Source organism: Dryobates pubescens, chromosome 22 (genome assembly GCF_014839835.1).
Source record: "Dryobates pubescens isolate bDryPub1 chromosome 22, bDryPub1.pri, whole genome shotgun sequence".
NCBI classification, from domain to species: domain Eukaryota; kingdom Metazoa; phylum Chordata; class Aves; order Piciformes; family Picidae; genus Dryobates; species Dryobates pubescens.
The window spans coordinates 15,903,335-15,918,011 of NC_071633.1; the positions used below are offsets into that span (position 1 = coordinate 15,903,335).

Sequence of the window (14,677 nt, forward strand, 5' to 3'; positions counted from 1 at the left end):
CCTACCCTGCTCTAGTTTAAACCATTTTTCCTTGTCCTGTTGCTATATACCCTTGTAAACTATCACAGTATCACAGTATCACCAAGGTTGGAAGAGACCTCAAAGATCATCAAGTCCAACCTGTCACCACAGACCTCATGACTAGACCATGGCACCAAGTGCCACATCCAATCCCCTCTTGAACACCTCCAGGGACGGTGACTCCACCACCTCCCTGGGCAGCACATTCCAATGACGAACGACTCCCTCCACGAAGAACTTTCAGTCCTCCCCTCCATGTTCTGCTGTACCCCTCACCAACAAATGGGTTTGGTGTATTTGAAGTTTGCTGTTGCCTAGTGCTTGAGCACACAGACAGGGAAGAACCTCAGCTGTGCTCCACTGTACATAGACTATCTTCTTTTGTCTCCTGCTTGGGCCAAAATGCTGTCTGGAGATGCTGGTGTGAAAAATGGCTGCAGATTCTGGCTGCTAGAGCAGACCTGTAGTTACACAGGCACAGCCAGAAACTGTGTGTTGGTTGGCTAGCACACAGGGCTCTGGCTCTGATCTATTTTTTAATAATGTGCTCTCTTTTCTAATAATACTGTGTCATAGTCAGCAGAGTGCACACACTGCATCCTTAGCTTTATAATTACTTTCTCTCTCTACAGGGGTTTTGAGTGGTTTCCAATTTCTTCCTTGATGCATCAGATAAATTTTTACATAAGGGAAAAAGAGTTCCCCACAGCCTCCTTTCTATTCATATTCCTGGTATCACTGAGGCAGTTTGGAACAGCTCACATCAAAGCTCTGTAAGCTTGGGAAAAAACCACCCCAGGCCTTATCTGTTGCTTATAGCTAAATAGACAACTTCCACAATCCCTCTGGTAGAGACCCTTGGCCCTTGGAGCGGGAACTGGGAGATGATGTGTCTCTGTTTAGTTCTGCTGCTAGGAATTAGCCTTTTAGGGCTCACAGCCCTGATTACCTACTTTTGAGGGTAGCAGCTCCTGCAGTCTGCCTTCCACAGTGGGACCTCACCTTTAAACACTTTTCTTAGGCTCTGTTGCATCAGCAGCAGGGGTCTGAGTCCTCTTCAGAGTGTCACGATTTCTCTGGTCCCGTGGGACCAAAGGGATGGCTGCATTTTGGTCTGCCTTTACTCCTGAAAGGCTCTGATATTCCCAGCATGTGCTCTCCAGCCCTGCTGTTTGTGGTTTTAGCTAGAGTTTGAAGAAGAGCTTTACTGAAGAGCAGTGGTGGTGTGTCACCAGGGCACGTGCCCTAGTCCTTGTGCAAATACTTCTGTTGTTCTTGGGCTTTTTCCATAATTCTTTACTTTTTAATTCCTTCCTGCCTAAGAGAGAGGCTCTTAGGACTGCTTGCTGTGGTAACAAATCCACAGGAGCACAGTGGACTTGTTTTTCAGCTAATGGATGTGTGTACAGAACTCCAAATATTAAAAGGGAGCCTGAGGCGCTAAACATTCAGGCAGACCCATGGCTACAGTAAGGAAGTGTAGAAGATGGAGTTAAAACTCTATTAAATATGATGTGTAAATGATGCCTCTGTTTCACCTCTCAGCTGTTCAGCATTAGAGCCCTCTTGACTTGTGGAGCACAGCAGTAGCACATGTGGCAGAGTGTTCAGCAGGAGAATGCCCACAATTGGAAGCAGATCTTTCTGACAGACTCAGATTTTAGCTTTAGGTCCAAGCTGGTTGGGTGTTCAGCGTCTGGCTGTCTGGACATTACATTCCCTGAGTCGTGCCACTGGTTCTAATGTGTGCCCAGGCTTGCCCCAGGTTATGGGACAGAGGGACGACTTGCTGTCATCCCTGGAGGTATAAAGACCATTTAAGCAAGGGAGGATGCAAAACTGAAACAGTGCAAGTGCTGAGCAAAGGGGTTTTGGATTGCCACTGACATTGGCTTCCTCACAGGGATTCAGTCATTCTAATTAAATGCCTTCCCTACAGGGAATCATACCAATTAAATTGGCACGCTGTTGTTAGGGGGCCAGTTAATTACATTTAACTCTATCTTCAAATTAGCCAAACTACTCTGTCAAGAAAAGAAAAAGTAAAGGGAGATGATGGATATTGTAGGGAGGACAAAACCCAAGAGAGCTGGCAAAAGCAAACCTTCAGTTGAGCCAAAGTTGATTTGTCTGCTGGCTGCTTTGCTCCTTTCCTGCTGGGAAAGAAATCAAGATTATACAGTGCTTTAAAATCTGTGTCTTTAGGAGTGTTCAGAAATGAGAGGGGGGTGGGGGGTGGGACTGTGCATGTGAATCAAAGGCTACAGTACTGTGTAAATCAGGGGCTTTAGACAGGAGGCCTTTAGGGCACCAGGCACTCTTCTTTTTAATATGAAGCTGTATTTTTTGCACATCTTATTTCCAGCAGCCCCAGGAATCTGCCTGGTTTACTTGTTTGGCAGGAGCCAAAGCATTTCTTTGCTTTGTGTGGAAGAGCTGCATCAAACCCAAAGAAGTCCTGGTCACTGGCACAAGTTTCCAGGAATGCCCCTAGAGAATAAAGCACTGTTTAAAGACAACTCCAATAAGCTGAAACAGTAAATTAGCCATGAAAGATGCCAAGTTAGTTAAGGTTCATGGTGGAAATCCAGTGCTGACTCTGAGCATAGTCACTCGCTCCTAGCTTTTAAAGCCATTGGAAGCTCCTGAGAAGCCCTTACATTGATTTTAGTTCAGGCTCATGGCATGGCTTTTGGCTTTAGATGACTCTACAGTCAGTCATGAGCTGGAGGAATAGAAAAGCCTGGCTCCACTTTCAACATCTCAGATTTGTTCCTCAGAATGAGAAGCATCTGTTTTCCCTTTGGTTTCCCAGAGCAGCTCCTTGGCTCTGGATGTATCAATTCTTGCCTTGGTTGTGGCTGGTACACAGTTGAGTGGGATTTCATGTGAATTTAATTCCCCCTTGGACTAAGTATGAGATCCTTAAAAAATAATGGGGAAGAGCAGAGGAAACTCAGTGTCATTTACTCCACTGAAACTTCAAATATTTCCCAGATGTGAGACAGGTGATGCTGAAAAACATGTGCTCTTCTTGCAAATGTGAAATAGAAACAAGTGCTACACCTCAGCCACAAACCATAAGCCTTATAATGATCTCTTCTTTCAAGCATTTTTGCTCCATGGAGAAAACTTTCACTAGGTAAGGGAGCAGCACCCACAGACAAACACTCACATATTCAGCTGACCATTAAAAAATAAGAAATAGATTCAGTGTTTAAATGATCAGAAACTAAGAACTTCCTGGAGCTCCCATCTGAGAAAGGGGCTTGGTCTCTTCTCTCGGGCAACCAGCACCAGCACAAGAGGACACAGTCTCAAGCTGCACCAGGAGAAGTTTAGGCTGGAGGTGAGGATAAAGTTCTTCCCAGAAAGAGTAATTGGCCATTGGAATGTGCTGCCCAGGGAGGTGATGGAGTCACTGTCCCTGGAGGTGTTCAGAAAAGGATTGGATGTGGCACTTGGAGCCATGGTTTAGTTGTCAGGAGGTGTTAGGTATTCGGTAATAGGTTGGACTTGATGACCTCTGAGGTCTTTTCCAACCTGGCTGATTCTGTGATTCTGTGATAATGTCTTTAGACAACTCTCTTCTCACATTTTTTTCTCCTTTATTCTCTCATGCATGTGCTATACTCTGTGCTTCCAGTGAATTCAGTGTATTTGGTTTTCAGACCCTACACTTGCTGCTTGCTAGCTGAAAAAAATGAATAAATAACATCCTAGCACTAGATTGATGGAGACACATAATGTCTGACAGCAAATGATTAGTGCTGGGGTATAGTCATCATTGACTCTCTGATTTATGATCTTAGCTCTATTTTCCAGTAAGGCTGTGAATTAAAAACCCGTGTGGTGTTCTATATATCCACACATAGACATCTCTGCATGCATACAGATACACACAACTGTGGTTAAAAGGTTTTCTAAAGGCACAGAAAGCTGTAGACAACACCTTCAAAAGAGCTCTAGAAGCAGCTTCTCCATAACCTGAGCTGTGGCTGTCACAGCATGGCTTGCTTGGGGTGTTAAAAATCCTGAGCTTATTTCAGTGCATAGCTGGGGGTTGAGATCTTCTGCAAAGCTGATGCCAGTTCTGTGTTCTGACTCCTCTGCTGGTGTTTTGCGTCTGGCTCCTAACTAGTGATAACAAAATACCTATTGGAAAAAAAAGAGAGAGAGGGAGAGCAAGGGATGGGAAGTTTCAGAATTAATCTGTAATAAAAATTAGAATGTGTCCAGAGTGGCCTGAGAACAGGCCCATCATGGAGAGACTTAGGGCTTGGCAGAACCCTCCCATGTACTGATAAGAGAAACCTTAGGCTGAGGGGGAGATGGACTATAGGAAGTAACAAAACTCTTCAGGATCTATGTCCTGTTTAGGTCCTCTGAAACTCCTTGTGTGGCTTTTCTATAAGAAATCTCTTTCTTTTCCTCCATCCAAGAGCATCAAGGAGGACTTGGGTATGAAATTTTCAGAGGAAGGTCAAGCTGAGAGAGTCATCAGTACCTGAGAGATGGGCCATGAAATAGGTGATGTGAAGACATGTATGAGCAGGGAAAGCTGAAGCCCATGCTAAATACCACCTGAAAAAACCCAGGCATTTAGTGAATACTTTACAGCATCTGACCCCTGGCCCTTCTGATCATGTTTGCCACCTCTTATACAAACTGCTTCTGCTTTTTCAAATGGAGATGCTATGGGCTACTTGAGAGAGAATTTCTGGCTTCCTCCTCGTTCTCTATAGCCTGGGTCATTGAGCATGAAGCTTGCATCTTCCACACTTTCTCTTGGATGCTGTTATAATCTGGATATTCTTTTTATATGTAATGGTGCAGTTCATGCTTTCAACTCAGTTCTTCCAGACAGCATTATCTGGGGGAAGCACATTCCCCAGGAGAGTTTGGGGAGGGTGTGTGTGTGAAAATACTTGTTACTACTGATGATTAAGTTTGCCTTTTCCTGTGGGGGGCTGACTTAGGACCACAATCTGTTGAAATAAAGTAGCTGTAGTACTGAAAAGAAAATGTAGCCTATTTTTTCCTCTGTGCTACAACCCACTGGTGATAAATCTCTCCTGATGGACACTCCAGTTCTCTAATCAGGTTTGTACAGTGGCTGCTGGTGTGTGCTTTCTATTCACCTGGAGCATAGGCTCCCATCTGCAGCCAGCAGCAGTTCTGTGCAAGGATGGGTGAGTGGAGCTGTGTGGTTCATTTTGCAAAGTGCAGTTTGGAGGGGAGATTTTTGATAGGAAACACCACACTGCCTCTGTGATAAAACTCCTGCTGCTCAGGAAGTCAATCTCTTCTGCTCTTCCTGAGCTGCACGCTCTGTTTCGAGCCCTGGGAGGTGTTCTTACCTTAAGTAATCTGGCTTTGTAAATCATACTGAAGCAAACAATGGCCTGTGTGTTGCAGATTGAATGAGTCAGCCCTGGAGAACCACCACCACTTGGAAAACGATGCTTTTTCTGACAAGTCCGAGAGAGACAATGCAGAGGAGTCGGAGAACGAGACGCAGGAGAACAGCCGGAAGACAAATGAGAGCGAGAGCGACCAGTCAGAAACCCAGGGAGAGGTCTCTCCAGGAGGGAAAGGGACGACTTACATTGAACAGATCTATGAGGAGTTTGGGGAGGTAAAAGGAAGAAAAAATCCAGCACTACCTGTTCCTGTTAAAATGTCTCAGCTCATAGTATTTGTCATTCAGCCTTTTGGATGTGTGGTAGTTTAAGCAGCAGCTTGGCGAGCTGCAGTGTTTTACAGCTAGAGCAATGCACAGCTTTCTGCTAAATGATGTTGAATTATCATGTGCTCTAATAATTATGCCTGATGAACAGCAGCTCCACTCCTGAGCTTGGGCAAGTCGCCAGCACCAGCGATTGCTTTAACCAGTTGCTGCATTAAAGAGCCTTGGCACAGAGCAGTGTGCAGCCAGCAGCAGCAGGCATTGTTATTCTGGGCATGTGTCCTGGCCAATTAAGATGCTCGGTCCTTGCATGATACAAAATATGATACTTTCCTTTTTTCATTATGCATGGAACATCCTTTTTGTGTGTCCTAATGGAGTATCTGAGTCACTGGATTCCTAAATGACAGTTTCTTGTAGGAAAGCCATTTCTCATGGAGAAAGCTCATTTCTCATTACCAGCAGGAGGATGTGTGTCTGTGAGGCTTTGTTAGCTGGATGTCACTGCGACGCCTCTGAGGAAGGCAGCGGTAGAGAGCTGGGGCAGCCAAGTGTGCTGGGTGAGAATCAGTCTGGGCAGGCAGTGGAGAAGCCTCTGTTTCAGCACCAGGGGGGCTATGAGCACTCCTTGCCTAATGCTTCAAACAAGGAAGCTGAAGTCTTGTTGGTGCTTCAAAGACAACCATTTTGCTACACAGCTGTATCTTTCTTAGGTCATAGAATCGTTTCAGCTAGAAAAGACCCTTAAGATCATTGAGTCAACCATTAACCCAGCACTGCTGGGTCACCACTAAGCCATGTCCCTCAGCACCATATCTACACAGCTTTTAAATCCCTCTAGGGAGAGTGATTCCACCACTTCCCTGGGCAGCCTGGTCCAGGGCTTGACAACCCTTCAGGGAAGAAATTGTTCCTAATGTCCAATCTAGGCCTCCCCTGGTACAACTTGAGGCCATTTTCTCTTATCCTGTTCCTTGTTATCTGGGAGAAGAGACCAACCCCCACCTGGCTCCAGCCTTCTTTCAGGCAGCTGTAGAGACTGAAAAGGTCTCCCCTCAGGCTGAACAACTCCAATTCCCTCAGCTGCTCCTCACAGGACTTGATATTTCTTCTGCTCTCCCTCAGTGTTTTCCTGAAAGTCTACTACTGGTACTGAGGAAACAAATCTAGTTAAATATATCCTTAACTACACTGTCTTCCACTGAGTGATAAAGCCCTGAGAATGGTCCCATGTTCTACACACAGATTTTATTACTCCAGTTTATTTCTCCACAGACCCCATACAGCAGGATAACCTACATGAGAGCACAAAAGAACATCTCTGCTGTACCACCTTGCAGAGGTATAGGAGGAGTTCAGTTTTACCTCCTCCTTTTCACAACTCAGCCACCTGGGGCCACCAATCTAGGTAGCATGTTTGCTGCCATTTCAGATGTCAGGTGTGAGGTGCAAGCCCCTGCTGTAGAAATTGTGCTTCCAAACAGAACTGTTGCCTACAGAGACAAAATAGCCCCCCCAAACTCCTCTTCTGTGCATATCTTCCCCTCAAATCCCACCCCAGACACGCAGCAAATGGTAACTGGGTCCAAACAGGAGATTTTGCATATGGCTGAGCAGCCAAGCAACAGCAAAATGAAGGCAAACTTAAATTCTATCAGCTGCTGCTTCTGAAACAACCTTTTGCCACATCACAAACTTGTGTTGGGAAAGGATTGCATTTATGCTGTGAAGGGACAACATTTCTGCTGGGAAAGGACAACATTTCTGCTGTAGAATTGAACTCTGTGTATCATAAGATAAGATGAACTGTAGTGTGGCTGCTCAGGCAGAGGTAGAATCCAGTGGGCTTCAAAAAGAAGTGCCTTGTAGCCTTGGCTATTAGATTGCTGTTGTTGGCCAAGAGATAGGGTGTTGTCACAGGCTGATAGGACTGGTAGTTGAGTCTTCCCCACGTGTGACAGTACCTCTGGGACAAGTATGCTGTATGCAGTGACGCAGTTTGCTATCAGCAGTGGGCAGGGAGGTATCAAGGTAAACACCTGCCAAATAATAACATCAGCTGCTGTCTTGAACTGAGGCTGCCTCCCTGCAGTCTGGGTGTGCAGTTCAGCTTTGGCAGGACAAAGGTCAGATATACAAACTCTCCCAGCTTAAACTTTCAGCTTGGCTTTGAAAGCTCATTTGAAAGGTGTGCACGTATTAATGTGCTTCTGATGATGTGCTTGAGAGGGGCATCCTTGTGCATCTGGCATTCCAGATTTGCCTTGTTTGCAGCAGGAATGTGAAGGCAGAGACAGGCATCATCAGAAGGACTTTGAGTGCAAAGGCTGGTCTAGAATATAAAAAAGTCACCTCCTTAGTAAGTAGATTGCTAACCAAAAAGCTTTTTCTTCCCTCCCCCCCCAGCTGGAGCTTTCACTTTCAACAAGTCACAAAAGGGGTTATTGTGGGTGATGTATTTTAGGGGAAAGCAGACCAGAAATAACTCGAAGTTGTTCTCATCCTCCTGCACCTTCTTCTCCTTCCATTTTCATCCATCCCTTCGGCAGTGATTCATTCTGAGTAACACTTGGTGCAGCAGCAGTGTCAACAAAGCATTCATTTATATTGCACACTTGAGAACCTGGATAAATCCTGAAAGTCCTGACAGACCCACATGTATTGTGTGCCCCAGCTGACACCGTGGGATTACTTCTTAGAGCTTCAAACTGTGCATTGCACCAGATTGTCACAAGAGGAATGGTATGCTGATGGAAAAGCAATGAAATGGAAAGAGCTTTCTTGTTCCTCAATCTGAAATTCCCCTCAGCCTGCAAGCTGGACTTAGTGTGCTCCTGCACACCTAGTAAAAGGGCTGATTGGGAGCCAAAATGGCGGTGCTGGGAAAGCTCAGGGGGTGAAAATGAGCGTTTAGTGATTTACACCACCTGCAAATCCTGTTGGGACATGAAATGTGTCCTCCCCCCAAACCAAAGTCCCTTCCAGAAGGGAATCTGTAACCTTTTGCTCACAGAAATCTCTTACCTGAAAGCTCTTTCATTGCTGTTACGATGTCAAGGGTGTGTTAAAATGACATTCATGTTTGAAAATTCACCAGGCCACAGTGATGCTGTAATGGCCTCAGGCATGCCTCCTGAGGGACTGCTGTGCAGAGTTCCCCTTGGTTACTGTTGGTCCAGGTTGCCCCATGGCAGTGCTGAGGTGTGTGGAGGCAGTGACTCAGGAAGGAGCACAGCAGAGGTGTGCTTCCTGCTTCATGCCAGGGCTTTCTGTACCACTCACTTCAGTGCTCTGGGGATTCACTTGTCCTGAGGTGGAGCTGATGTCTCTTTGCAGTGGTGTAGCTTGTGCCAAGGCCAGGTATGCCTGGGTGAGGTTGGACCCTCCAGCTAAATGCCCCCACAAGAAATGGTTTTCCTGTGCCTGCCCTGAACTCCCCTTTTCCCCTTGCAGACTGGTGAGTCATCTCAAACAGAAACCGTCTCTGAGGAGAACAAGAGCCTCATGTGGATCCTGCTGAAGCAGCTGCGGCCTGGCATGGACCTGTCACGGGTGGTGCTGCCCACCTTCATCCTGGAGCCACGCTCATTCCTTAACAAACTCTCTGATTACTACTACCATGCTGACCTGCTTTCCCAGTAAGCAGCATGCAGAGCGTGCCTGACATGGGCACTCTGCTTGTCTTTGTGAAAAGCGTTTCAAGTGCCAGCTTGGTGCGGGCTGGGCTGAGTTTGAGTGCTTGAAAGGCTCCCAGATAATACTCAGGTCAATATCAATCAAGCCAGGTGCCAGCTGCAATGACTTTAGAGATAGACTGAGGCCGGGGAGGGGGAAGGACAGCAGTTAAACTCCAGACAGAACTACCTTTGCACATCCAGCACTGGCTGGAACCGATGGGGGGCTCAGCTCATGCCTCCGAGCATCTGGCAGCAGAGCTGTGCCACCTCCTGGTGTACTCGTGTACAGGACAGAGAGCAAGCAGAATTGTCAAGCGCTTCTGCCCCTCAAAGCAGTCTAATTCTGTTGGTTGATAAACAAATAAGAAACATCTTTTAACACCGCTGATGAGAGAAACCTGCTGGGAGCAGCAGAGTAGAAAATAGAAACCGTTATGCTTGCAGCTAGGACCTGCCTGCTCAATCAGATCTGCCTGCTGTATTTTAAAACCAGTGTGTGTACTATTCAAACAGCAGCACTAGTTGCTCATCTTCATTCCACTGCTCCTGGATAATTTTAGAACCATGGTATTTTCAAGCCCTGTTCGTGGTGTTTGTAACATCTGAAGTGAAAGGAAATGGTTCTGCTCAGTGGTGACATCCAAAAAAACCACTTCAAGAGGTTTGGAGCTTTTGCTAAAAGCTCACCCATGGTGATTTTCCAGTCTGACTAAATGGTTGGAAATACCAGGAGCTCTTCTGTGGACTTCCCATTACATCTTTGGATGAGATGACTTTGAGAAGTCCCTTCCTCCTTAAATTATTGTGTGAAATCTCCAAGTACTGACAGAGGCCATGTAACACATTCTCTGGAAAGATCTTTTAAACAAAGAAAACAAACAAACAAACAAAAGAAAAACCAAGGAAAAACAAAGAAAAGCAAAGAAAACCCAAGAAATTGGAACTGTCTTTGATTTTGGTGGCATAAGTGCTTTTGTTTTATGGCCTGCACTGTCCCATGAGCTGTAACTAGCTGCTGGTGTGACAGTCCCACACTAATGTACTTGAATGTCCACTCACACCTGATAGACTCCAGAAACACCACTGGGCTTTTTGCAGGAGTGCAGGGCCAGGGGTGACACTTGGAAAGAGTTGGTGTTGTATGATGGCCAGGACTAAGCAAAACTGATTTTGCTGGCAGACACCTTTTGCACTGGCAGCAGCACAGATGGGGGAATGCTACTTGTCATGAATGTTATTATCCTGGTGTGAAATGTGCATGATGTGAGAACACTGCAAAGATCATTTTGTGTTCTGTCTTGCAGGGCTGTTCTTGAAGATGATCCCTACAGTCGAATAAAGCAAGTTTTAAGGTGGTATCTCTCCGGCTTCTATAAGAAGCCAAAGGTAAAGGAGTGCATGAAGCTGGGGTTGTGATGGGCATTGTGGTTGTGCATTTCTTTATTGCCCTTCCTTCAACCCTTCACCTCTCCTACTGTTCAGAAGACTTTGACCATTTCTTTGAAAAGTGAAGTTGCATTTGGTTTCAAAACTGGTCATCAAAAAGTAACATTCCCTTGGATGCAAGATTCTCCCCTTCACTGAGAAAAGGTCTCCTTTCTCTGCTCAGGCCTGTCAGTACCACAGTGCCATGGTTCCACAGCAGTACACACCTGCTGCATATAGCAGCAGAAATAATAGAGTTTAATCTTGTAAAGCTTTGATCAGGCAGTATTGGAGATTAAGTTGGTGAGAAGATGAATCTGTGGCTCTGATTAAAAGATTAGAGTGGGAGGATGTGTGTAACCAGTTCACCAGTTTTGATTCTTGTGGTTGACTTAGCTGAAGATATCAGGGAGAAGATGATTCAAATTGGTTTTGTGGCCATGTCTGTAGAGTTGGATTGCAAGTCTTCATGTGCAGCAGGTTTTGATTCCTTTGTGTTTCAGGGAATAAAAAAGCCATACAACCCTATTCTGGGAGAGACATTTCGCTGCTGCTGGTTTCACCCTCAGACAAACAGTCACACATTTTACATAGCAGAACAGGTAAGCTGTTGCATTGGGATGTTCGGATGTTGGCAGGTAGCAGCCTGCTTGCACCTCTGTGCATAGGAGCACTCTCCTTATCCACCCTAGGAGAGGAAATTAGAGCTTTTGTAAACATCCAGAGTGGGACTGGGGTAAACTAGCTGCTGCTCTTTGTTTCTTTTAGAGAGATGATGTGAGCTGTGGTGGGCACTCAAGATAGGTCTCCCACACATAACATTAGCCTCCTCAGGAGACACTTTTTCCATGGGATTTTGCTCTACTCTTTTCTTATTGTTAATAAAACATGGTTTATGTTTCTTCTGTCAAAAGGGGCAGAAAGCACATAACCAAATCCTACTTTCCTTTATTCCTAATTTTGCCATAATTATTTTAATAGGGGTAAATTGAGAGTTATCTCATTGTCTTTGGGGATAAAGGAAGAGCAGAGCTCACAAGTGAACTGGCCTGACAACATTTAGTTTCAAATTTACAATGATAACAAAGGGATCTGAGGACCATGTGAGCTCCCTGTTTCACTTATATATATATTTTCTTTCCTATTTAATCAGAGAATTTCAATTTTGTACTATCTTATTTCAGCCACTGCATCCATTTTATGGAAGTTATTCAGATGCTGCCAAGAGGTCCTGCACTGCCATTTATTCTGTTGAAAATCCAGCAGTGTACCTCTTGGCCTAAAGTGATCTCAAATGCACAAGGACAAGGAAATAAGGGTTGGGGAAGAAACTTCACATATGTTCTCATATATAGGGGTCTCACATATAATGTTCCCTCATTCAGCATTGGGGTTGATGGCAGGGGTGGGACTCTGAGGACTCTGCTCAGTCCTGCAGCCTCCCTAGTCTCTTGCACTTTCCCTGGACATGTAACACTGTGTGAGGCTGCACATGCACACATTGCTCTGCTTAGCCTATAAAGACTGCTAGAATGGCCTGTCCTTGTTTTTCTTCTAGGTCTCCCACCATCCACCAGTGTCAGCTTTTCATGTCAGCAACAGGAAGGATGGATTCTGCATCACTGGCAGCATTCTAGCTAGGTCCAAGTTTTATGGTAAGGCATTCAGCCCAGGCATCTGCCAGGTAACATCGTGGCATTGGTTTTGGTTTGTCTTTAAATCACTCCTGAGGGTGCTGAGAGTTGAACAAAGAAATGCTCAAGAGATCTGCCACCAAATTCCTTGTCTTGGCTGTCCTGGGTTTTCCCCATTTCCACTATTTTTAACTAATGTTACAAAAACTCCAAACAAACAACAGCAAAGCCCCCCAACAATCAAACAGGAAAAGCAGGAGCATTAAAAATCTAGTTTCAGAAAGCAGAGGCTCCTGAGTATGTGTGAGCAATCGGTTGCTCAGAAGATTTTGCTCAGGGATGAGTCATTCTGTAGCTATCTGATCACCCAGCTGACTTTCCCAAAAGCCTCTGTGAAAATGCAACCATTTCTCTAGCTCCCAGATTTCTGAGAGTGGACCCTACAGCTTCAAACCTCCAATCTTTTCCTCTCGGTGGAGACAGCACCACTGCGGTCTCTGAAACACTGTTGCTGTTTAACACAGGTTTCTTGTTTGGACCAACACTTCCTAAATACTATCCCCTGATAAATGTATTTGCTGGAACATTTGTAAGTGGTCCTTACTGTCCTTCTGGCAATTTCATTTGTTACTGGGGTAAAAATCAGATTCACAATCAGAAAAGCTGTCTAACAGAAGGACTTCTAGGCATTAGCACTGCTTTCTACATCCCATTAATGACTTATTTCATCTACTGCAGCCTCTGCAACAGGGCCTAAATGCCAGAGCAAATATGAGCAGTGCAGCAGGGAGTTTGTTAGAGCTGCCTGCCCCCATCAGTAAATAATTTGTAGGGTCTTGAATTACTAACATTTTATATCTCTCCCTTCATTAGTGACCAACATTTAAATGGAAATGTTTTTCTGAGTGACCAAGTGTAACATGCCTTATTTTTTTTAACTGATATGTATTTTAAATTCTAGGCAATTCACTTTCTGCACTGTTGGATGGGAAGGCAAAGCTTATGTTTCTAAACAGGGGGGAAGAGTATATCATTACTATGCCATACGCCCACTGTAAAGGTAAGTTAGGACTGTTCTGTTTGCTCTTTCTGTCCAAACAGAAAGAATAATACAATGGTATCTCAGTGACTAATTCTCTTCTTCCCTCTCAAATACCTGGCACTGCAGGGACTGGTAGTTCCAGGGAGCAGTTGCTCCACACATGAGTCAGAGCACTCAGCAGACTGGTAATGTCACTGAAGTTTATTTTGATTTGTCTGTGCAGAGCTGAGGACAGAATGAGACCCATCTGAGTTAGTTTTAACACTCTGTAAAAACAAAAACCTGCTGCATACCCCTCCTCCAGATAAAGGGAAGATGGCAAGAGTACATTTCTAAGCTTTTGAGTATAAAAAGGTTTTTTTTAGTGTTAGCACTGAAATTGCTTGGTATGTTTGCTGCCTTTTTGGGAATAAAGGAAATTCATTCTTGACTTCTCTTCTGATTGCTTTGTTGCTCTAACCATGGCACTCCTCAGTGCAAGAGCTGCCTCAGTGAGGCTGATATCTGCTACTGTGGGGCCTTGCTGTGTCAAGCATTGTGCATTGAGGCCAGGGGATGGCTGCTGATTCACTGCTCTAGCTTGGCCTTTCTCCTTCGGAAGATAAGTGTCTGGCATTTCAGCCACAGTGATAAAAATCACTCCTGCAGCACTTTGATCCAATTTTGGTTTTTAAATGTTTTTTATTTTGGCATGTTGATCCCTTAGTTAGTATCTCTGGAGGGCCTAGTGACCTGAAAACAGTTACTCCTGTAAATCATGGCTTCTGTGAACTATTCCTGTGCATAAATCTCCTGTCCTCCATTTTTCTTTCTCTGCAAATGACCTTTTCAGCAAATGGTGAGCATGTGTAAAAAGGAGTCCCCTGCATGACTGCTAGTCTCACAGATTCTGCTGAATCCTGTTACAGCTCCTCTCTGCCCCATCCACCCTATGAGAACTGCCTGGGTCTGTTTCAGCACCAGTACACAAATGAAGTTGCTGGGCACAAGTTACCCTGTTTTTCCTTTCCTACATGCAGCTTGCCCCAGATGCACTATCAGCACCTGTGAGTCAAGCTGTTTCCTAGCTGGTGTAATAAATGGGGAATATGGACTCTGGGGAGCATTATTCATGCTTACAGTCAAAAGCCATTTCCTAGAAACTTTGATTTCTGTCTTCTCAGAACTTTAAGCCAAGTAGTGAATTTCA

At 45.0% G+C, this 14,677-nt stretch overlaps 1 protein-coding gene across 4 annotated transcripts in view; it reads left to right on the forward strand.

Annotated features, from left to right (window-relative positions):
• The window catches only part of OSBPL5 (oxysterol binding protein like 5), a 164,034-nt gene that overhangs the window by 137,117 nt on the left and 12,240 nt on the right, over positions 1-14,677 (forward strand). For all 4 annotated transcript variants that reach the window (XM_054171906.1, XM_054171908.1, XM_054171910.1 and 1 more), the window contains exons 9-14: positions 5,440-5,659; positions 9,164-9,348; positions 10,692-10,773; positions 11,316-11,414; positions 12,371-12,467; positions 13,408-13,506. In XM_054171906.1, coding sequence (XP_054027881.1) covers positions 5,440-5,659; positions 9,164-9,348; positions 10,692-10,773; positions 11,316-11,414; positions 12,371-12,467; positions 13,408-13,506 — 782 coding nt within the window. The remainder of the gene's footprint in view (positions 1-5,439; positions 5,660-9,163; positions 9,349-10,691; positions 10,774-11,315; positions 11,415-12,370; positions 12,468-13,407; positions 13,507-14,677) is intronic.